Here is a 24,084-nt window from a genome sequence, read left to right as displayed (position 1 = left end):
TGTATTATTCTAGAGGAGGGATTTGTCTTCTCCTGAGTATATTAATGTGCTATTTCTCTTACAGGAATTTAAAGAACTATCTCCCAGGATAGATTGCTTGGATCTAAAAGGTAAGCCTCTCTCTCATAACCCTAATGACGTAGCGTTTTAAAGGAAATTCTTTGAGCAGAAACTGTTGTACTCTGTTTGTACAGCTTCTACCTCAATGGTGTCCTGATCCTGAATGGGGCATTTGCTGTGCTAATGCAGTACAAATAATGCTAATACTGAGGAAACAGCACTAGTTAATTTTGTAGGTGATTCTGCGTGAGACATGTACCCATGTTCCAGCAATGCTGGAAAAATTGCTGCTGCAGTAGTTGTCAGGCCATGGACATAGATAGGGCTTAGCTGATTTTACCACCCTCTCATGAAAACCTGATTCATTATTTTTTCTCATATGGCCAGTAGGAACCCTTGCAGTTCTATAGTCTGGCCACCTGCATAATGCAGGACATGGCACTTCTCCCTCTGATTCCTCTATTGAGGTTAATGTGTTGCAGTTGAACTAGAGCATAGCTTTCAGGCCATGTCTATGCTACAACATTACAGCTACAGTGCTGCAGTGCTGTAGTGTAGATGCTTCCTACACTGACGGAAGGGTTTTTTCCATCGATGAAGCCACCTGTCTGAAAGATGGTAGCTGGATCGACAGAAGAATTCTTCCATCAACCTTGCTGCATCTACATTGGGGTTAGGTTGAACTAACGGTGGGACTCCGGGCACGATACTTTTCACAACCGTGAGTGAAGTAGCTTGTTTGATCTAATTTTTAAGTATAAACCAAGCCTTGGAATGTTCTCTGATCTTAATACGAAGACTCCAAAGTTATGGAGAAGAGGGAGATACATGAAAAATAGGGGAGGCTGAGGCATCACTTAAGAAAAAACCTGGCCAAATAAGTATGTGTAACAGCTCTTTCTGTATGAGCCCAAGCTCCTGCTTAAGGGGCTTTCTGGAACATGTGGTATTACTCAAGGGTTGCACTCTTTGTCACTTTGGTAGGCCGAACTAATTGCAACCCCCCCCCCCCAGGGGCTTCTTTCATTCCTTTATTCCCCTCACAAGCTCCCCATGTTCCACCCTCCCATCCCCCTCTATTTCAGGGCCTCCCTGCAACCCCCTTCCCCAGTTAACATTTTTATTAATGCTGTCACGTATCAGGGGGTAGCCATGCTAGTCTGTATCCACAAAAACAACGAGGAGTCTGGTGGCACCTTAAAGACTAACAGATTTATTTGGGCATAAGCTTTCGTGGGCTACAGCCCACTTCATCGGATGCATGGAGTGAAAATTACAGAGACAGGCATAGATATACTGACACATGAAGAGAAGGGAGTTACCTTACAAGTGGAGAACCAGTAGTGACTGGGACAATTCAGTCAGGGTGGATGTGGTCCACTCCCAATAATTGATGAGGAGGTGTCAATACCAAGAGAGGGAAAATTGCTTTTGTAGTGAGCCAGCCACTGTTAAAAAAACTTATCTCTAGTCTGAATTTGTCTAGCTTTAATTTCCAGCCATTGCATCTTATTCTACCTTTGTCTGCTAGACTGAAGAGTCCATTATCAAATATTTTCCCCCTTTCAGGTACTTACAGATTGTGATCAAGTCACGCCCTAGCCTTTTCTTTGTTAAACTAAATAGATTCAGCTCCTTGAGTCTATCACTATAAGGCAGGTTGTCCAATCCTTTAATCGTTCTCGTGTCTATTCTCTGAACCCTCTCCAATTTATCAACCTTCTACTGGAATTGTGGACACAATATTCTAGCAGTGATCATACCAGTGCCAAATGGAGATATTATATTACGTCTCAACCCCTACTCGATATTCTCCTGTCCCAGGATCCCATCAGCTTTTTTGGCCACAGCATATCCTGGGAAGCAGTGACCCTGAAAAAGCTTAGGGAGTTGTGGCGGATAGTGTCGCTCTCCTGTAAGAATGGGCTGCATTCTTTGTTCCTGGATGTATAACTTTACTTTTGCCGTATTAAAACACACATTGTTTGTTTATTTGTGCCCATTTTACTAAGTGATCAAGATTGCTCTGTGTCAGTGACCTGCAATGTTCCCTTAAAATTTTCCCATCCATGTGCAGAATGAATTTTGTTTTGTGCACCAATATGGAGGTGATGTGGGGCTGAGGGGTTTGGAGTGTGGGAGGGGGCTCAGGGCTAGGGCAGAGGGTGAGGCCGGGGGTGAGGGCTACGGCTGGGGATGCAGACTCTGGGGTGGGGCCCGGGATGAGGGGTTTGGGGTGTGTCTGCCCCAGGGCTGCAGCGGGGAGAGAGGACCCCAGCCCTCTGTCCCTGCAGCAGCACTTGGGCCGGGGGAGAGGCCTCTCACCCTGCACACCCCCAAGCTCCCCCATCGCCATCCCTCACCTCCCTGCCCCAACCTACCTCCTGTTCCCCACCTCACCCTACTGCCATCTTCCAGGCCCACCTCTGGCCACGCCCCTGAGTGCAGCGCGCATGCCTGTGCGGCTCTGCTAATTAAGTGCGTGGCCCTTGGCGGCTTCCTGCATAGCCGCGCAGGTGCACACCTTAAAGGAAATGTAGGTGACCAGCCCTCTTCATTATTTACCACTCCATCAGTCTTTGTATCATCTGCAAACTTTCAGAAATTATGTTTGTTTTCTTCCAGGTCATTGATAATAATGTTAAATATCATAGAGCCAAGACCCCGGTGGGACCCCACTAGAAGCACTACAACCTAAAATTAATTAGAGCAGGCGTCTGGGTGCTCAGCAATTTTGAAAATCACTCCATTTATTGCTGAGCTTAAATATGGATTTTGGAGCCTGGCTTTAGGCTCCTAGTTTTGAAAATCTTGGCCATATTTTTTAAATGTAATCGATTTTCTGATACTTTTTATGCTGCTTCAGATTACGTGAATTACCATGTCGACAGTTTTAGTTTTTCAGAACTGTGTGCTGGAGTTATTAGATACAAAATTAAAAATACGACTAGCAGAAGGGTGCGTACAACTATGAGAGGTCCTGCATGATGTATTTGTGTAGTTGACTCAGTTAAAAAGCAAACTGAAATAAAATGTCAAGCTCTAGTTCCGTACCTACTGATTAAAATGACCTGTGAATCTAAGAATTATAGATGTTAGAGGTAGCAAAGAGCTTTTGGATTCCATCTCCCTGTCAGTGAAAGACTTGCCTTATGAGATTGATTCAACATTAGAAAATAATCTTCTTAAAACATCCAAATGTGGCTTCTGCCACTCAATATATTCTATGGCTGAATACACAGGGCCCTGCAAATCTGCTGATATCTACTTTATATTGCAGACCATGTTTGCGGATCGGATGCAGATCCAAATTTTGTATCTGTGCAGGGCTCTCTGAATATATCTCCGTGGGAGTCATTAATATACAAGGCTATGATTTTGTCAGGGATATTTTTAGTAAAAGTCAGGGACAGGTCACTGGTAATAAACAGAAATTCACTGAAGCCCGTGACCTGTCCCTGACTTTTACTAAAAACATCCCTGACAAAATGGGGAGGGAGGAGGGTCTAGCATCCTGCCTCCCATCTGCAGTGGCTGGGAGCTGTGGGGACCCTGTTGTCCACTGGCTGGTCAGCTGTGGGGGGGGGGGGTCCCCGCGGCGACTGGTCAGCTGCGGGGGGCGAGAGGGTTCCCCGGCAGTGGCTGGGCAGCTGTGGGAGGGTCCCCTCGCAGCCCACGGAGGCTGGTCAGCTACAGGGGCCCCCATTGTCATGGAGGTCTCCGGAAGTTACGGATTCCATGACTTCCGTGATCTCTGTGATATAATTGCAGCCTTATTAATATACAATCTAAATTTTCCATTCTTAATTTTATTACATTATAGTGATATGCCTCCAGAAGCACCGCCCTTTCTTGCTGTTTACACTTTCCCAATATTTATACAGTTAGGAGCTCGAAATTGTCAATTGGCCTATCCAGCATATACAGCCTTCTTTGCTGCCACTTCCTCTTACCAGTCAGTATTAGAGTTAAGAATCAAGCTCTTGCGTCAGAAAATTATTCCTGCTTTTTTAATAACGTTTGTTTAAGATAACTGAAGGCATTTGAGATGACCTAAGCTGTTGGCTTTCAGCCATTCAGGTTGTAGCAGGAATCTCTAATGCTTGGTACAAATATTTCTAAATAATTCTGACTACAAGTGAAACCTCTGAAAGTAGAAAATGTGTTAGGAACATTTGGACAATATGATTACAAAATAGTGAAATGACAAGGCCAAGACTGGAGGCACGTTAATCATGTATGTATTTTAGGGGCTGGTTTATTATCTGTCTCAATTTATCTCAGCATATTGTTCAGGTGAGGAATTCAAACGTGGAAAATATTTATTAAAGTCCTGGGCATTGGAGGTCTAGGTTGAGTCCCCTAGCTTCTTGGGCGGTCTTAGGCTAGGTCTACACTACGGGGGTGGGGGTACGCGAATAGCGTAGCTGAAGTTGCGTATTTTAGGTCGACTTACCTGGCTGTGAGGACGGCGGCAAGTCGACCGCTGCCACTCTCCGTCGACTCCGCTTCCGCCTCTCACCGCGGTGGAGTTCCGGAGTGGACGGCAGAGCGATCGGGGATCGATTTTTATCGCGTCTACACTAGACGCGATACATCGATCCCCAATAGATTGATCGCCACCCGCCGATCCGGCGGGTAGTGAAGACGTGCCCTTAGTTTTACATGCCCTGCTGGGTTAGGTCTGGATCTTGTGGAAGAAGCAGATGCTGATTCTGAATTCATAGTATCATAAAGATTAGCAATAGAAAAGCTTCTAATGGGTAATCTAGTCCATCTGCTAGGAAACCAGTCCAAGATGATTTTTGTGTGTGTGGGTTTTAAATGTTTAACTTTGCAAATAATAAATGTTGTCTGCAAGAGCAGGAAGTAGCTTACCCCAACTGAAGGAAAAACAAGATCCATCTCTCCTTGCATTGCCCCTTTTTCTGTCCCAATGCCTAGCGTTCTAGAACTCTCAGAAATGTATTTCTCTTAATATTGTGCATATTTATGTACCAACAAAACACTGAACACTGAGTCTTCTGAATTCACTCTGTTTGTTTTTTTTCCCCCAGGAGAAAAACTAGACTATAAGGCCTGTGAGGCATTGGAAGAGATTTTCAAAAGGGTCCAGTTCAAAATAGTTGATTTGGAGCAAACGAACCTGGATGAAGATGTAAGTTTCATTTAATGTTATGTAATTTACCATGACTTTTTTTGTTTCAAGATTAACAAAAATCCTCTAATTTTCTCTGCCTGGTACAGTGTTGTGTTCTGTTCTGAGCTTTCTCTTCATGCACTCAGGTTAGTGAGCAGTTAAAGGGATGTGCTCCAAATCTGACCTATCCTTGCCATTGCTATTACCCTCTCCATTCATAAGTACACTTCATTTTAGGTCTTTGTTTGCATTTTTGCTATTTCAGAAAGTAATAAATAGAATGAACTCTCGAGATCCAGATTCCAAATTGCCATAATTCAAATGGACCTGGAAGTCTCTTAAATAAACATGTTTAAAAATCCATCGGAGGATTAACCTTTCGAATGTTTTATGTAATGTGAACTGGAATGCTTTTTCCCTGCCGGACCTGAGTTCAGGCTTTATATGATGAACTTCCTGCGCTACACTAACCTATGTTGTGTAGGTGTGTTGTAGAAATGCCATTGGCTCTAAAGTAACCCCAAAGGTCCCAACGAGTAAGTGAAGAAGGAACTGATATTTTAAACAGTTTTGGTGCAGTGAGCCCAGTGTGCTACAGTTAACAGCTTGGTATCTAAAACTGTGTTTATTTTAAGTAACTATTTCACCACTAGCCCATTTCCTTAATTCTGTTAAATAATAAAGAACGAAAATTGTAAGCCCCAGGTGCCTGTTCGTTCTCCATCTGCTTCTGGGTCCCCTCCTGTCCCCGAGTGCTCTCTCTGTAGTGACCTTTTCTTCCTCCTCTGTGTAGCTGGTTCCCAAATGTCCTGCCTCACATCAGGTGAGAGGCAGATGAAATCTCCACCATCTCTAGCTCATTGCCTCCAGAGGTGGAACTGTTTATCTTCCTTCTCTACCTCAATCCTTCTTTTTTCTGTTGCCATTCGTGTACAATCTCCCAAATTCTCCCCTCCCCCCATTGCTAAACTATTGTCAATGCCTTGGTCATTTCTTCCTGATCGCTGCAATCTTCCCTCTGACCTTAGCTCCCTGCCTCCCATTTCCCCCCTCTAGTGGTGGTGTTTTGGATAGACTGAAGTCCTGTTCTGCTGTTGTTCTAGACCAGTGGTTCCCAGACTTTAACAGCCCGCGAACCCCTTTCACTAAATTGTGAAATCTCGTGAACCCCCTCCTAAAAATGAATATTTTCAGGGATTTAAGTTTAAATTTCCTCAGTGTGATGGATGCCCCAACTGCCGGGCCCGGAATCTATGAACCTCTGAAAAATAATTTTAATTGAAACTTTTTTTAACGAACATAGAAAAACCAGAAACCAAAAATGTTTCTGTAAAATGTTTTTTTGGCTTTTGTTTTTTAAAAAAATGGTTTCGAATAAAAATAAATTCATTTTTGGTTTTCAAAAATCAGAAAATGTTTCATGAAAACAGTGTTTGAAAATGGACCATTTTTCCGTTTCAGTTTTTTGTAAATTTTTCTTGGGGAATTTTGAAAAATGTGAAAAAAATTCAAAACTTTCTGTGAAAAATGCTTGGTATTTTTCACCCACCTCTAGTTTCGGGTGAGGTTGTGGCTGGTGGTAACAAGGAGGGCTGTGGTTCTGGCTTTAGATGAGATTTGGCAAATTCCTGGGGCTCGGGCTGGGGTTCGGGCTGCCGGCTCCCCTGCTGACGGGGGCAGGGCTCGGGCTGCCGGCCCCAATTGCCCGGCCCCGCTCTCCCTGGGGCTCAGGCTGCCAGCCCTGCGCGGAGCGCTGTGGTTCAGGCTGCCGGCTCCCCCACTGACCGCCGGGACTCGGGCTGCCTGCCCCAACTGCCCGGCCCCGCTCTCCCTGGGGCTCGGGCTGCTGGCTCCCCCGCTGACAGGGGAGGGCTGGGGCTGCTGACTCAAACTGCCCGCTCTCCCCAAGGCTCGGGCTGCCGGCTCCCCCGCTGACGGGGAGGGCTGGGGCTGCTGACTCAAACTGCCCGCTCTCCCCAAGGCTTGGGCTGCCGGCTCCCCCGCTGACAGGGGAGGGCTGGGGCTGCCGACTCAAACTGCCCGCTCTCCCTGGGGCTCGGGCTGCTGGCTCCCTGGCTGACAGGGGAGGGCTGGGGCTGCCGACTCAAACTGCCCGCTCTCCCCAAGGCTTGGGCTGCCGGCTCCCTGGCTGACAGGGGAGGGGCTCGGGCTGCCGGCTCAAACTGCCCGCTCTCCACGAGGCTCGGGCTGCCGGCTCCCTGGCTGACAGGGGAGGGGCTCGGGCTGCCGGCTCAAACTGCCCGCTCTCCACGAGGCTCGGGCTGCCGGCTCCCCCGCTGACAGGGGAGGGCTCGGGCTGCCGGCTCAAACTGCCCGGCCCCGCTCTCCCTGGGGCTCGGGCTGTCTGCCCTGCAACTGGGTCCCAGCAGAGTCCTCTGGCCGCCATTAATGAAATTTTTCTTTCGAACCCCCTGAAACGTTCTGCGAACCCCCAGGGGTTCGCGAACCCCACTTTGGGAACCACTGTTCTAGACATATCACTGGCTTCATCTTACCCCCATCAAATTCAAGCTCCTTCTTATTCCCTTTACCTCTGTCTGTATCTCTGCTTTTATTTCCTCCTATTCCCACGCTGATAGGTAATCCCTGCATGCCCATCTGACCCTGATTTCTGATCCCATGACTTGTTTTTAGGGCTGTCAAGCGATTTAAAAAAAAGTAATTGTGATTAAAAAAAAAAAATACAATACCATTTATGTAAATATTTTTGGATGTCTTCTACATTTTTGAATATATTGATTTCAATTACAACACAGAATATAAAGTGTACAGTGCTCATTTTATATTTATTTTGATTACAAATATTTGCACTGTAAAAAACAAAAGAAATAGTATATTTCAATTCCCCTAATACAAGAACTGTAGTAGTGCAATCTCTTTTTCATGGAAGTTGAACTTACAAATGTAGAATTATGTACAAAAAAACCCTGCATTTAAAAATAAAACAATGTAAAACTTTAGCGCCTATTAGTCCACTCGGTCCTACTTCAGCCAATCGCTCAGACAAACAAGTTTGATTACATTTGCAGGAGATAATGCTGCCTGTTTCTTGTTTACAATGTCACCTGAAAGTGAGAACAGGCATTCGCATGGCACTGTTGTAACCGGCGTCGCAAGATAGTTATATGCCAGATGCACTAAAGATTCATATGTCCCTTCATGCTTCAGCCACCATTCCAGAGGACATGCGTCCATGCTGCTGATGGGTTCTGCTCGATAACGATCCAAAGCAGAGCGGACCGACGCATGTTCATTTTCATCATATGAGTCAGATGCCACCAGCAGAAGGTTGATTGTCTTTTTTGGTGGTTCAGGTTCTGTAGTTTCTGCATCACAGTGTTGCTCTTTTAAGACTTCTAAAAGCATGCTCCACACCTCGTCCCTCTCAGATTTTGGAGGGCACTTCAGATTCTTAAACCTTGGGTCGAGTGCTGTAGCTATTTTTTGAAATCTCACATTGGTACCTTTGCGTTTTGTCAAATCTGCAGTGCCAATGTTCGTAAATCAAACATGTGCAGGGTCATCATCCGAGACTGCTATAACATGAAATATATGGCAGAATATGGGTAAAACCGAACAGGAGACATACAATTCTCCCCCAACGAGTTCAGTCACAAATTTAATTAATGCACTAGTTTTTTTAATGAGCATCATCAGCATGGAAGCATGTCCTCTGGAATGATGGCTGAAGCATGAAGGGGCATACGAATGTTTAGCATGTCTGGCACGTAAATACCTTGCAATGCCGGCTGCAAAAGTGCCATGTGAATGTCTGTTCTCACTTTCAGGCGACATTGTAAATAAGAGGCAGCAGTATCTCCCGTAAATGCAAACAAACTTGTTTTCTTAGCGATTGGCTGAACAAGAAGTAGGGCTGAGTGGACTTTCAGGCTCTAAAGTTTTACGTTGTTTTGTTTTTGAGTGCAGTTATGTAACAAAAAAATAAATACATTTGTAAGTTACACTTTCACAATAGAGATTGCACTACAGTACTTGTATGAGTGAATTGAAAAATACTATTTCTTTCATTTATCAGTTTAACAGTGCAAATATTTGTAATAAAAACGAATATAAAGTGAGTACTGTACACTTTGTATTCTGTGTTGTAATAGAAATAAATATATTTGAAAATATAGAAAAACATCCCAAAATATTTAATACATTTCAATTGATATTATTGTTTAACAGTGCGATTAATCACGATTAATTATTTTAGTTGCAGTTAATTTTTTTGAGTTGATCACATGAGTTAACTGCAGTTAATCGACAGCCCTACTTGTTTTGGTTTATTTTCTTTCTGCTGGATTGGAAGGGCTTGAGGGCAGAGTCTGGCACTATATGTTGTACAGTTCCTTGAACATTAGGAGCTAATCAGAAATGGTTAGCAATAATAATAATAATACTCAGGACTTCCAAATCACGTTTGACAAGAGATGAGGTAAAAAGTAGGAGGTTAAACAGTAAAGAACTGTGAAGGTGTAGCCTACAATTCATTATCCCGAAGAACTCTGTCGTCCTTTTAAGGGAATAATTAAAAAACGTTGCATGGCTTCAAAGCTATTTTGGGTACCTTTGGCCAAAAGGTAATTCTGGATGTCCTTGCTGCACATAGGGCTTTTCTTGTAAATCAGGTTTTCGCTCCTGCCAGTTATGTTGCAGACAGAACAGCTGTAGAAAAGAGAGCACTGTTGCCCATCCTCAGCAACATTTACATAGTTAAGGGAAGGGCTGGTATTTTGAGATTCTCAGATTTAAGACTATTATAGTACTTTTCACACTTGGGGCACTTAATTTTTTTTTTTTTTTAAAAGGTAATCTCCAAGAGAAGGAGTCAGACTTTTCTTACAATCTATGAAAATACCACATAATTTTAAGGTCAGAGGGGACCACTGATGACTTGTATAATACAGGTCACGGAACTTCCCTGAATGAATTCTTGTTTGAACTGAAGCAGATCTCTTAGAAAATATATCCAATTTTTACTTAAAAATTTCCAGTGATGGAGAATACACCACAATTCTTGGTAAACTGGTCAGTGGTTTGTCCTCGCAGTTAAAAACTTGTGCCTGATTTCCAGCCTGAATTTGTCTAGCTTTAACTTCCAGGCATTGGATCTTGTTACACGTTTTGTCTTCTATATTTAACATCCCATTATCAAATTTTTGTTACCTTTGTAGGTACTTGTAAACTTTGATCAAGACACATTTCTGCGGGAGTTCTCTATTCTATTTGATTGGCTGTTTCAAGCAGATGTCATAAGAAGCCAAAAGGAGGGTCATGAACAATGTTTATTAGCTTATTAAGTAGCCATTGCTACATCTGCTGCTGAATTGAGTTTTCTAGAAATCCCACTGGACTCCAGTCCTTTCCAGCTGTGATTATTTATTGGATTTTTTTTTTTAAATATATAACTTTGGCTAAATATCAGGAAACTATTTCCTGACAGTCACAACTGGTAGCAGCCTTGTTGCGTGTGACATTTAAAACTAGACTGGATAAAGAGAAGAAATCCCGTAGGGAATATCCTGCCCCAATTCTGGGCATGGACTAGATGGAACCAATAGTTGGCTGACCCTCAGTTTGGGCAATCTTACTGTTCCTGGCGGGAGTTCTTTTCAGAGTCCAGTTTACAATCCCCTTGCCTCTAGCTTCTGGCAGTACTTCCCAGGACCCACTGCAGGTCTCTGTCTAGAAGCAGCCCTCCAGAGCCTTTGCTCATATTGAGATTGTTGTGTCAATCTCCCCCCAAACAGGGGAGGTTGAAGGAAAAGTTTAATGTGACCGGTTGACTCTGGGTCAGTTATCCTGCTGGATGCTTAACGCTTTCTGGCCATGTGATACACTTTGTATAAGATTCGTTGCAACTATATAACAGTGGTAGCCCTAATGATTTGCATGATTATATTTTAATTAGACAACGTCGCAATTAGAAACTGCCCCAAGCTGAGCTGCCCTGGTTACCAGAGCTCACAAGCTGTCCCTAGCAACCTCCCTGGTTCTGGGAGAACTTCATTTTTCTGTGGCCAGTCTCTTTTAAGCTCTAATTCTCCCGGTGGTGCATATTCTGCAGGTGTGCCTGATTGGCACTATCTGAGTGCAGGAATACTTCTTAGCCTTGCCACCAGTGGGATGGAGGTGTGTTCAATCACATACCTCCCTTCCAAAACCAGAATGATTTCTTGCTTGAGCATGTCCCTGGGGAAGAAAAAAATCCACATTGTATGCTCTTTCTCTGCTTGGTACTACACCCAGAAGCTATAGCGCTGGAGGGCTAGATACCAGCGTGTAATCCGGGGATTTGAGTCCTTCATGGAGTGTACCCTGTACAAAGGCGCATGGTTTATGACTAGGGAAAGGGGACTACCTAGCACATTATACCTCAGGGAGCCAACTTGATAGCGAAAGCTTCCTTCTCAGGGCATGTTTACACTAGAAATTTAAGTCGACCTATGTTAAGTTGACTTACAACCACGACAGTAATTATTGCAGTGGTTCATGTACACACTGCTCTCCTTCTGTAGGTGGTGTGCATTCTCACCCGGGAGTGCTTCCACCAACTTAAGCAGGGCTGCCGCCCCCCCCCCCCCGGCTCTCTGTTCCCTGCTGCCAGGAGCCCAGCTCCCCCTTCACCCCCCCCCCATTCTTGGCTCCCCACTAGGAACCCATCTGTCCCCCCCCCACACTCTCCCGTTGGCGAGCTCTGTGCCCAGAGTCATAGAATCCTAGAATATCAGGAGGTCATCTAGTCCAACCCCCTGCTCAAAGCAGGACCAATCCCCAGACAGATTTTTGCCCCAGATCCCTAAATGGCCCCCTCACGGATTGAACTCACAACCCTGGGTTTAGCAAGCCAATGCTCAAACCACTGAGCTATCCCTCTCCCCCGGGTGGCTCCCATGCTCCTACTGTGGTGTATGCCAGATTAGAATTGCTGAATGGGAAGTTAGCTATGATAGGTTGTGCAGCCACCAGGCCCGCTGGAATAATCTAGATCTTCGGAAGGGTTGCTGGCTTGGCAGGTTCCCAGTATTTTGAGGAATTCTGGGGTGCTGCTCATTGCTTTTCTGGAAAGAACTGCTGGTGACTTAACTGCTGGATGAAATTGTTAAAGGTATTGTGGGTGTGACATTCTGTACCTTGGGGGAGCACCCTGTAGCCCCCATATTCCTCATTTTACATATAATTGTGTTATTGCATATAAAGCATTCTATATAAGGTATCGTAGGAAAGGTTATGATCCGCTGAAACCCACTGTTCATATGCATTAATAATATACATATTTAAATGGAAGTTATGAGAATTGTGTTGTATGATTGTCACTAAAATATGCTATGGGTTTGGGAAGTGCCCAGATACTAGCCCTTCAGAGACAATGACAAGGGAGGTAACCAATGCCCAAGTGGGTGCTGAACATACATCACCAGCCATTGTCCAGCAAGGGAGCTACAATGCAATGACTCACCTGCACAAGGCCACATCAGGAGAATTGCTCAACCATGCCTGGGGCTCAATGCCCACCAGCCATGCCTGGACTTGTGTTCTGCAAGCACATGGGACTAAGGGTATAAAACAGAACACAGTGGCCCCATGCTTAGCCTTTTCTCCTCCCCACACCTGTGCTGCAAGCAACAAGGACGCTCAGAAGACTGAAGACTCCAACAGAGGAGACTGGCCCAGGTTTCAAGGGTGAAATCTGTGTACTATGAACTGCAATATCCAGTGGGGTGAGAAAAACTACTTAATCTAGATGTTGCCCAGGCTAATAGGGTTGAGAGTGTAGACTGCGTGCCTACATTTTATTTTATTTTGGTAACTAACTCTGACTTTTTGCCTGTCACTTAAAATCTATCTTTTGTAGTCAAACTTTTTTTTACCGTTTATCTTTACCAGTGAGGTTGCCTGAAGTGTTCGGTAAATCTGCTCAGGTTTACAAAGGCTGGTGTATATCCATTTTCCATTGATGAAATGGGGAACCAATTAATAAACTTGCACTGCTTGTCTTGAGCAGTGCAAGACGGTATATTCTTGAGGTACAAGGCTGGGAGCTGGGGGGATTTGGCTGGTGCCTTTCTCTGTGTGATTCATGAGTGGCCCTGGGAGCATTCATGCAATCCAGCTGGGTGTGGGGCTCCACATGCGGTTGTGCTGAGTTATAACAGTGCCTGGAAGGATTTGCTGCTTGTCACTAGCAAAGCATTGTGTCAGACAGCCCAGGCTGGAGAGTTAAGGGGGCACATCGATGCCACAGTCCCAGACTGCACCTTGGGGATCCCGTCACTGTGGGACTCTTCTTTGAGTCCTTGCTCATGTCCATTCCAATGTAGGCGTGCGCGTGCTGCGTGCACCGCCGCTGGAAAGCTTTTCCCTCAATGGTATCCATCAGGTCGGCTCTGGTGCCCCCTGGAATTGTGCCCTTATAATGCTGATATACGTAGTCCTGCCGACCTGCCACCCTCTTAGTTCCTTCTTGCCAGCTAACTCCGAAAGGAGTAGGAGGGTGGATATCGGAATGGACATGAGCAAGCACTCGAAGAAGAAAAACAGTACTAACCTTCCGTAACTGTTGTCCTTCGAGATGTGTTGCTCATGTCCATTCCAACAGTTACGGAAGGTTAGTAACTGTTTTTCTTCTTTCAGTGCTTGCTCATGTCCATTCCAATGTAGGTGACTCCCAAGCAGATGTAGCAGGAGGGTTTGGAGTTCAATGTCAAGCAGACTGTAGCATGATTCTGCCAAATCCAGCATTGTCTCTGGCCTGCTGAGTGATGGCACAGTGAGTCGCAAAGGTATGGACCGATGACCAGGTTGCTGCCCTACAGATATTCTGGATGGGAATCTGTGCCAAAAAGCAGCTGAGGACGCTTGCTCCCCCATGGAGTGTCCCATCAGGGCCAGAGCAAGGACTTTTGCCAGGTCGTAGCACATGCAAATACAAGAGATGATCCACAATTAAGTCCTCTTGGCTACGACTGGGAGACCTTTCATCCTGTCTGCCACCACTACAAAAAGCTGAGTAGTCTTCCTAAACAGCTTAGTCCTTTCTACGTAGAAGGCAAGCGTACATCAGACATCTAGTGAGTGAAGCCTTTGCTCCTGGCTATTGGCATGTGGTTTCAGAGAGAAAACCGGAAGGAATATGTCCTGGTTACTATGGAATTGCAAAACCACCTTCGGGAGGAAGGTTGGGTGAGAGCGCAGAATAGAGTGTAAGGAGGTTCTGAAGTCAGAGCCCTAATCTCTGAGACCCTTCTGTCCGAAGTAATGGCCACCAGAAGTGCCACCTTTCAGGACAAGTAGAGGAGAGAACACATTGCCAAGGGCTCGAATGGGGAACCCATGAGCCTCAACAATATCAGGTTGAGATCCCAGAGTGGGATCGGTTGTCATATTTGGGGATATAGTCTATCCAGGCATTTGAAGAAACGAGTACAGATCAAGTTTGCAAAGACGGACCGGCTATGTACCCATGGGTGAAACGCCAAAATTGCATCCAGGTGGACTCTAATCGATGATACCGATAGCATTTGCTGCTTCAGGTGTAGTAAGTAGTCCAGAATTAATGGCACTGATGACCGCGTGGGTGAAACACCTTTCTGCGCTGACCAGATTGAGAACCTTTTACACTCTGCCAGGTACGTAGCTGTAGTGGATGGTTTCCTGCTCCCTACAAGGACTTCTCGAACCGCCCTGGAGCATGCTAGCTCCAAGGGGTTCAGCCGTGGAGCTTCCAGGCTGTGAGATGAAGGGACTTGAGGTTCAGAGGTCATAGACGGACGTGATCCTGGGAGATCAGATCGTTGATTCCACCAAGAGGTCCAGAAGGGTGGTGAACCAGTGTTGACGTGGCCAGGCCACGGCTGTCAGGATCAGGCTCATGCCTTTTCTTCTTGACCTTCAGCAGGACCTTGTGTATGAGCGGAATGGGAGGAAATGCATAAAAGAGATGGTCCTTGGAAGGAAGAAACGTATCTGTGAGCGAACCTGGGCTGTGATTCAGGAAGGAGCAGAACTGCAGACGCTTCCTGTTGTGTCTCATATCAAACAAGTCTATCTGGGGAGCTCCCCACCTCTGGAAAATGTCCTTCATGATTTCTGATTGAATGGACCACTTGTGATTGGAGAAAGATCTGCTTAGGCAATCCGCTAACTCATTCTGTGCCCCCAGAAAATAGGAGGCTTTGAGGTGGCTTGAGTGGGTTATGCAGAATTCCCACAGGCAAAGGGCTTCCTGGCATAGGTGAGAGAAACACTCTCCATCCTGTGTGTTCATATAGAACATCGCTGTCATGTTGTCTGTAAGTATCGATACGTATTTGCCTTCCAGGTGAGGCTGGAATGTTTGGCAGGCAAGGTACACCGCTCTGAGTTCCCTCACGTTGATGTGTAGCAAGAGCTCTCTTGGGACCAGCGGCCCTGGGTCCTGAGTACCCCCAGATGAGCCCCCCAACTCAGCCCAGATGAGTCAATGACTAGAAATATTGCCAGATGTGGTCTCGAGAAGGGGACATCTGCACATACTGCCCTTGGGTCCAACCATCAAAGGAGGGTGGTGATTACTGAATGGGGAAGTGTGACATCCATGTCCAAACGATCCTGGCCCAGCCGGTACACTGACGCTAGCTAAGCCTGGAGAGGTCTGAGTCATAATCTCGCATGCTGCATCACATAAGTGCATGAGGCCATGTGCCCCAGTAGTTTTAGGCAGGTTCTTGCCGTGGTGGTTGGGTAGTGTCTGAGGCTTTCTATGATCATGCCTAGGGCCCGGAACTGGATCTCTGGAAGAAATGCTCTGGCCTGAACCAAGTTGAGGCCCGCCCCTATAAATTCTATTCTTTTAACTGACGAGTGTTGATTTTCTGCATGTTTATCAACAGGCCTAACTCTTTGAAGGTTGACAGTATCAACCTTCATTTTCCTCCACCTGGGCCTTGGACCAACCTTTGACCAGCCAGTCAACAAGGTAAGGGTAAACCTGAACCCTTTGCTTCCTCAAGAAGACTGTGACTGCTGCCACACACTTTATGAAAACCTGCTGAAAGGCCAAATGGAAGTACAGTGAACTGGTAGTGCACTTGGTTCACCACGAAATGGAGGCATTTTCTGTGGCCTTGGAAGATTGAAATATGGAAGTAGGCGTCCTTCAAATCGAAAGCGGCATACCAGTCCCCTGAATCCAGAGATGCGATAATGGTGACCAAGGAGACCATGTAGAACTTCAGCTTCTTCATGAATATGTTGAGGTTTCACAGGTCCAGGAGACTTCCATTGGCCTTTGGGATTAGGAAATACCAGGAGTAAAACCCCCTGCCCCGTTGCACCAGAGGAACCTCCTCTACTGCTCCCACTTGCAGGAGCATTCGCACTTCCTGGAGTAAACGTTGCTTGCGAGAAGAGTCCCTGAAGAGGGATGGAGAGAGAGGGTAGGAAGGAGGGGAAGAACTGACCTGCAGGGTGTATACCAGTTCTATCGTGTGTAGCACCCAGCAGTCTGAAGTGATGTGGGACTATGCCCAATAGTAGTGGGATAGCCAGTTGATAAAAATTGGTGAGAGTGGATCCAGACACTGTCCTGGTATGCCATCCACGGGTGTACCATCAAAAGGCCTGCTTAGGCCCTGCCTCCTACTGTAATCCTGCCTTGACGGAGGCTGGTAGAAACTGGAAAATGGCTGGGGCTTAAAGTGCTTTCTCAGCGGCGCCGGCATGTGTAATTTGAAGAACTTTAGAGTGACTCTCAAATCCTTCACTCTGTGTAGTTTAGAGTCCATCTGCTCTGAAAAGAGAGACATGCCCTCAAAAGGAAGGCCCTGAATAGTCCACTGCACTTCATATGGGAGGCCTGAGGCCTGCAGCCATGAGCTGCTCCTCATGACCACGGCCGAGGTTATGGTTCATGCAGCAGAGTCCGCCACATCTAATGCTGCTTGCAGGGACACTTTTGCCACTGCTCTGCCCTCCTCGACTGGAGCTGAGAACTCAGTCCTAGATTCCTATGGCAGGAACTCCTTGAACTTAGTCATTACACCCTGGAATTGCAAGTGGAATGGACATGAGCAACACGTTTCAAAGAACAACAGTTACGGAAGGTTAATAACCATTTTTTTTCTCCAGGTCTCCCTCTATGTATTAGCAAGCCGCTAGCTTCGTGGATTGTTTCTGTGCAGGTTACTTACTGGAAATGAGAAGCTGATGTCTGTGACGGTTTCCCAGAGCCACTGCCGAATGTCTCCACAATCTTGTGTTAACTTTAAAGTTTCTTTTCCTCTTTGTTTTCCAGGGTGCCTCAGCATTATTTGACATGATTGAGTATTATGAGTCAGCAACGCACCTCAACATCTCATTTAACAAACACATCGGCACCCGAGGCTGGCAGGCAGCTGCACATATGATGAGAAAGGTTTGTATTAGTTCTTGACCATTTTTATCATCTGTTTAATTTACTGCTTGTAAACATCCAGTAATACTAACATGATTTCAAGTTAGTGTAGGGTTAGATTTTAATGCGGTTGGAACTCTGTTAATCTAACCATTTTCTGGTTGGGTGGGGAGGGAGGGATGTGCATCAAAGAAATTACAGGTAGCTTTTTAAACTACAATGGGAAATTTCAACTAGTAGCTTGCTGGGGTGCTGGGACGGAGGAAGGACTGTCTTGTGCTTCTGGCTGTGGACTGTGATTGGGAGATCTGGGTTCTATGTCCAGCTTTACCAGAGTTCCTGTGTTACTGTAGCCAAGTCGTTGAATCTCCAGTGTTAAGGCAATTCAGTGAGTAGCCAGGGCAGCGATCGGGACGCCAGAATGAAGGGCTTCCTTAAACCCGTGTTTAACAGGGAGGCTGCTGTGCCCCAGCTGGAGTTTCTTTAGTGCCTGTGTGCTCTTTGCCAGCCAAGCACAATACACTGAAGTGTTTCAGTGGGTCTGAGGTTTGGGATCATTGCTTGTTGCTTTTGCCAGGTGGGCCTATTAAGAGGATTTTGCTCTGTAATTTCATAGTGGGACAAAATGTGGAAATGTTTCAGATAATTATCATTCCATCCTTTATAAGGAAATAGCCAAGGCCTGAGGCTGATGGTTTTTAAACTAAATGTATATCATAGTAAAAAGTGAACGTCTGCTTTGTGCAAACATTACCTATAAAAGAAAATATTTCATAGTAAGATGTTTCAGCACAGTGTTCTACTTAATGAGATGGTAATTGGGGATGTGGGAATGACATGGGATATGCTTATCATGTCTGCTCATTCTGAAATATGAAAGTCCCATGAAATGTACTTTGAAAGAGATCTTTTTTCATTTGTATTACAGTAGCACCTAGAGGCCCTGTCCAGAAGAGCTTACAAATTAGAAAGAACAGACTAACAAAGGGTAGGAGATAGGAAGTATTATCCTTTTTTTATAAATGAGATTATATGATTTATCCAAGGTCACACATCAAGTCAGTGGCAGAGCTCCTGAAACATAGGCGCCGACTCCATGGATGCTCCGGGTCTGGAGCACCCACGGGGAAAAAACGGTGGATGCTGAGTGTGACAAAGTAGGGATTTTCCCTTGTTATGTTGTGTGTGAGCCTATGTGAGTCTTACTGTTTTGCATGAATGCTGTGTGTGTTGCATCCAATGAAGTGGGCTGTAGCCCACGAAAGCTTATGCTCAAATAAATTTGTTAGTCTCTAAGGTGCCACAAGTAATCCTGTTCTTTTTGTGTGTGCCTCAGTTTCCCTGTGTATTGCACCAATGTCTACGTGGTGGGAATAAGGGTGTGTGACTTTTGTGGGGGTTGCTCCAGCTGCCCCTTCATAACCTGAGACCCAGGAGGGGGATGCGACCAGGAGACTCTTGGCCCGGGAAGCGAGACAAAGGTCGGAGGAGAAGCAACGGGCAGGGCAGGGGCTAGACAGCTGGAAGCAAATCAGTCTCGGCTGGCTTGGGGCTCAGGGGGAGGACCAGAGCCCTGGCTCTGGTCTCTCTTCCCCCCCCCAAGATGGACTTGGCTGAAAGTCACTGATTTCTGTGCTAACAAGTTCTGTCCTACGCTGTGTTCCTGTCGACTAATAAACCTTCTGTTTTACCGTCTGGCTGAGAGTCACGTCTGACTCCAGAGTTGGGGTGCAGGGCTCTCTGGCTTCCCCAGGAACCCCACCCGGGCAGACTCACCGCAGGAAGTGCATGGTGTGAAAGGGGATGCTGAATGCTCTGAGGTCAGACCCAGGAAGGTAGAAACTGTGTAAGCCTCTTGCCTTGGAGATGGTATGCTCAGAGAGAGGAGGCTCCCCCAGAGTCCTGACTGGCTTCGTATGGAGTAGTTCCAGAGCATCGCCCCAGTGACTCTCTGACAACTGGTGGCAGTGGTGGGATAAAGTGTGTCCTGCAGTAAGTGACTGGGGAGCAGTAAAATGAAGGGGGATTAGACGAGCGTGCTGGAGGCTCCGAGGAGTGCGGTTCCAGGAGGAGCCTACGGCTTAACCCTGAGAGAGGTGGACCCCCAAGAAGGGCTGTCCCTTGAAGGGGTTCCTCCCAGGGATCGTGGGAACCTGAAAGAACACAGGCCTGTGAGTCCGTGACCACTTGGGAACAGGGTGGAGATGGCCTATAACCATCTCCTTAAGAAGGACATTGTGGAGCTGTGCAGAGAGAGACGGCTGCGCATTGGAAAGCTCACCAAGGCACAGCTGATTGCTCAGTTGGAAGAGGAGGATCGCTCTAAGGAGCCGGTTCCTGACCCAGCTGGAGCCATGAGAGAAGCTAGGAGCAGCCAGGTGTCCCGGAGACCCGTGTCCCCGACCAGACGGGGGGGTCTCCACTGAGTTCCCCGTTGGTGGATCGGAGATGAATGAATTGGAGCTGAGTTTGAAGGAGTCAGAGGACCATGAGAGACAGGGAAGGCATGAAGCACAACAGCAGGAGAGAAAGGCAGCAGGAACTGGCGCTGGCAGAGCTGAGAGGCAGAGGGACCCATCCAGGGGTGAGTGGGGATGGACCCCAGGATGCCAATTCCGCAGGGACCCTAAATTGCTGCCCCAGGTTAAGGAGGGGGGAGATGTAGATACCTGTCTTGCGGCCTTTGGGAAGGCTGGCAATTGGAATGAGGCTGGCCCTGCGGAAAGGCTCTGGTGTTTAGCCCCCTTCCTGGATCCCACGGCCATAGAGTTTAGCCAGATGGGTGGGGTGGCAGACTGGCTCTCACTCCTGGCCCCAGCATAGATGTCTGCATGTACTATCCTGGGCTCAGACCCCTCAGATCCCCAGTGGGAATGGAAAGTGGTGGTCCATGGGGAGATATTCCTGGAGTGGCACGATCCTGGGACAGAGAGAACTGTTGTCAGGCCCCGGATGGTGTAGCCTCACCAGATGCTAAGGGGCAGTGTGACCTGGTTGAAGGTCCCAGGGATGAAGCCCCTCGCCCTGCCTATGGCCCAGATCCCTGTGCAGAGACAGGAGGGGTTTGGCTGGCTGGTAGTTGGGCCTTTATTGGGATGGCAGGGCACTACCGGAGGTTTGTGCCCCACTTTAGCTCTGTGTCAGCTCCCATCACTGAGCTATGCAATAAGGGTAAGCCAGACAAGCTGGTCTGGACCAAGCAGTGCCAGAGGGCTCTCTGCACGCTGAAGGAGGATTTGGTTAAGGGCCTGGTGCTGGGAAACCTGGACTTTGACCAGACCAGGGGTCAGCAACCTTTCAGAAGTGGTGTGCCGAGTCTTCATTTAATCACTCTAATTTAAGGTTTCACATGCCAGTAATACATTTTAATGTTTTTAGAAGGTCTCTTTCTATAAGTCTCTATAATATATAACTAAACTATTGTTGTATGTAAAATAAATAAGGTTTTTAAAATGTTTAAGAAGCTTCATTTAAAATTAAATTAAAATGCAGAGCCCTCCGGACCAATGGCCAGGACCCCGGCAGTGTGAGTGCCACTGAAAATCAGCTCGCGTGCCGCATTCGGCACGCATGCCATAGGTTGCCTACCCCTGGACAAGACCTTTATGGTGTTCACCGATGCCCCCCACACAGAGAAAGGCATCAGCCAAATCCCCCCAGCTCCCAGCCTTGTACCTCAGGAATATACGTTCTTACAGTGTTCAAGACGAGCAGTGCAAATTTATTAATTGGTTCACCACTTCATCAATGGAAAGTAGATATACACCAGCCTTTGTAAATCTCAGCAAGCACCCTTACTTCAGGCAAACTCACTGGTAAAGATAAACAGTTAAACAAATTTATTGACTACAAAAGACAGATTCTAAGTGATTATAAGTGATAGGAAAAAAGTCAGAGTGGTTACCAAAATAAAATAAAATAAAATATAGAAGCACTCAGTCTAAACTCTCAGCCATATTAGACTGGGTAACATCTAGAGTAAGCAGTTTTTCTCACCCCACTGGATATTGCAGTTCATAGTACACAGGTTTCACCCTTGAAACCTGGGCCAGTGCCCCCTGTTGGAGTCTTCAGTCTTCTGAGTGTCCTTATTGCTTGCAGTGTAGGTGGGGGAAGGAGAAAGGCCCAGCATGTGGCCCCTGTGTTCTGTTTTATACCCTTAGTCCATGTGCTTGCAGAACACAAGTCCAGGCATGTCTGGTGGGCGCTGCTGAGTCACAAGGTGAAGCAATACCCCAATGTGTTTCCTGTGAGTGAGTCATTGAATTGTAACTCTTCTGCTGGACAATGACTGGTGATATCTTTTCAGCACCCACCCGGGCGTTGGTTACCTCTTCCCTTGTCATTATCTCTGGAGAGGTAGTATCTGGGCGCTTCCCAACCCCACAGCATATTTTAGTGACAACCATACAACACAGTTATCATAACTTCATATGCATTAATGATACACATATTTAGATAGAAAAATGACTTTCAGCAGATCATAACCTTTCCCTGATACCTCACATGGCATGCTTTATAAGCAAGATCACAATTACACCGCTACCCCTATATAACGCGACCTGATATAACACGAATTCGGATATAACGCGGTAAAGCAGCGCTCCGGGGGGGTGGGGCTGTGCACTCCGATGGATCAAAGCAAGTTCGATATAACACGGTTTCACCTATAACGCAGTAAGATTTTTTTTGGCTCCCGAGGACAGCGTTATATGGAGGTAGAGGTGTATATATAAATGAGGAATATGGGGGTTATAGGATGCTCCCCCAAGGTGTAAAATGTCACAGTAATGTCTCATTGTTCTGTCCTTTTTTCACACCTTCTAAAGCTTATATTTCTGACTTAAAAAAGGAAATTAATTAGGTTGTAAAGTCAAGCTTTCAAGTTATGAAATACTAGACTTATAGTTGCCAGTTCACCTTTACTTCTGCCCCCCATGCATCCAGCCTGTTCACTGAATGAGGCAAGGATTCTGTGGAAAAAATATGATGATGTAATTAGACTACCATAATGTGCACAGACCAGGGAACAGAATTAGTTGCATGGACAATAATAAATCTGACATTGCATAACTTCAGGTGCTTTACTTTTCAACATAAACTTCCTTTTAATGTAGCTTTTTGTGTATAATTTCCTCCTTTTGACTTTCAAAAGGTAAACCAAATTCTTTATGTAACAGCTATAACAACTGTTCCGTTATGAATCGGGTTTTTAAATACTGAATCTTCAGCACGGACTTCGGCCACTTGAGCTACAGGATTTGGATTAACTTTTGGGGAAGGTCTGTGTTTTAGAGGAGGTCAGACTATGTGATCAGAATGGTCCCGTCTGGCATTGGAATCTGCGGGCGGAAGGGGGGTGCAGGGAACCAACAAAAAAACAAAACTACATTAGCTACTCCTGGGGGGATTCTGCACCCCCCCTCCCCCATCAAAATGATGCACCAAAAAATTCAAAATTCTGCATATTTTATTTGTCAAAATAATGCAATATCATCACACCAGTTTCGTTGTTGTGGTAATTTATTTAAACTACAATACAGAAAAAAATCACAATAACTATTCAGCATTTCCTAAACACGTGAAAGTTAAGTTACAAACACTTGGTAACTAATATCCTGCATTCCAGTTAGAATCCTGGATTTTCATTTAAATTACATTACAGAACACCAAACAGCACAAAAAAAAGTAGACTACCATTTTAAATTGCTCAGACTTTCACACATGAAAGTCATACAGTTCTGCTAATCATTGTCCTGGACCTGGCTGGGTACTTTGGGAAGTGCTTGGTTCTGATTCTCCTGACATTTTACTGACTGCTTGGCAAATGTTTTATTTGCCCTTAGTCTTTTTTTTTTTATTTTATTTTTATTTTAAATGGGTAAGTAAAATAAATCCTGAGCTGTAATCTAACCTCATTGTGCCACTTTGGCACAGGAAAAAGGTGAGAAAGCACATAGATCTTCCTAGGTGAGGATTCCCTTACTGTCATTTATAATAAAACTCCTTTACATCACTCTGGCAATGTAGGGGTCTTAAAACTTTCACTGTTTTTAATGCTCCTGAGGGAATTGACTGAGAATGGGAGCAGTTAACTAACACTAGGCAGGCTGCTACATTTCTGCCTCAGAGAATGAGATCAATTAACTCAGGCAGGCTGCTGCATTTGTGCCTCTAGCCTGCCTCATGCATAATAAAAAGCCCTACCCTTACACGCCAGGGAGCTGCAGTCGCAAGAGAGAGGGACAGTGTGTCTTTTTCTCTCTGTCTCTCGGTTGTTGGCACGCACATACGCCCAGCCCCGCCCCCAACTCCGACAGTGATCACGTAGGCACGGACGCCCAGCTCCCGTCTCTGAGGCTGCACCAGGCACGCTGGAACAGACACGCTGCCTGGAGTGCTGGGGAAGAGGCGCGTGTCCCCCGGCAGATTTATTTTTGCATTTTTCTGTGTGGGGGGCCACAGAAAAATGCGAGCCATATGAATT

The 24,084-nt window shown here is 46.0% G+C and overlaps 1 protein-coding gene across 1 annotated transcript in view; it reads left to right on the top strand.

The window, feature by feature from the left end:
• Window positions 1-24,084, top strand: part of PPP1R37 (protein phosphatase 1 regulatory subunit 37) — a 135,639-nt gene that overhangs the window by 58,678 nt on the left and 52,877 nt on the right. Inside the window, exons 3-5 of the mRNA XM_065420680.1 lie at window positions 65-110; window positions 5,118-5,218; window positions 17,499-17,618. Of these exons, the coding sequence (XP_065276752.1) occupies window positions 65-110; window positions 5,118-5,218; window positions 17,499-17,618 (267 nt within the window). The remainder of the gene's footprint in view (window positions 1-64; window positions 111-5,117; window positions 5,219-17,498; window positions 17,619-24,084) is intronic.

Source organism: Emys orbicularis, chromosome 21 (genome assembly GCF_028017835.1).
Source record: "Emys orbicularis isolate rEmyOrb1 chromosome 21, rEmyOrb1.hap1, whole genome shotgun sequence".
NCBI lineage: Eukaryota > Metazoa > Chordata > Testudines > Emydidae > Emys > Emys orbicularis.
Note: the sequence above shows the minus strand (reverse complement) of the source record. Positions and strands in the feature narration are given on the sequence as shown.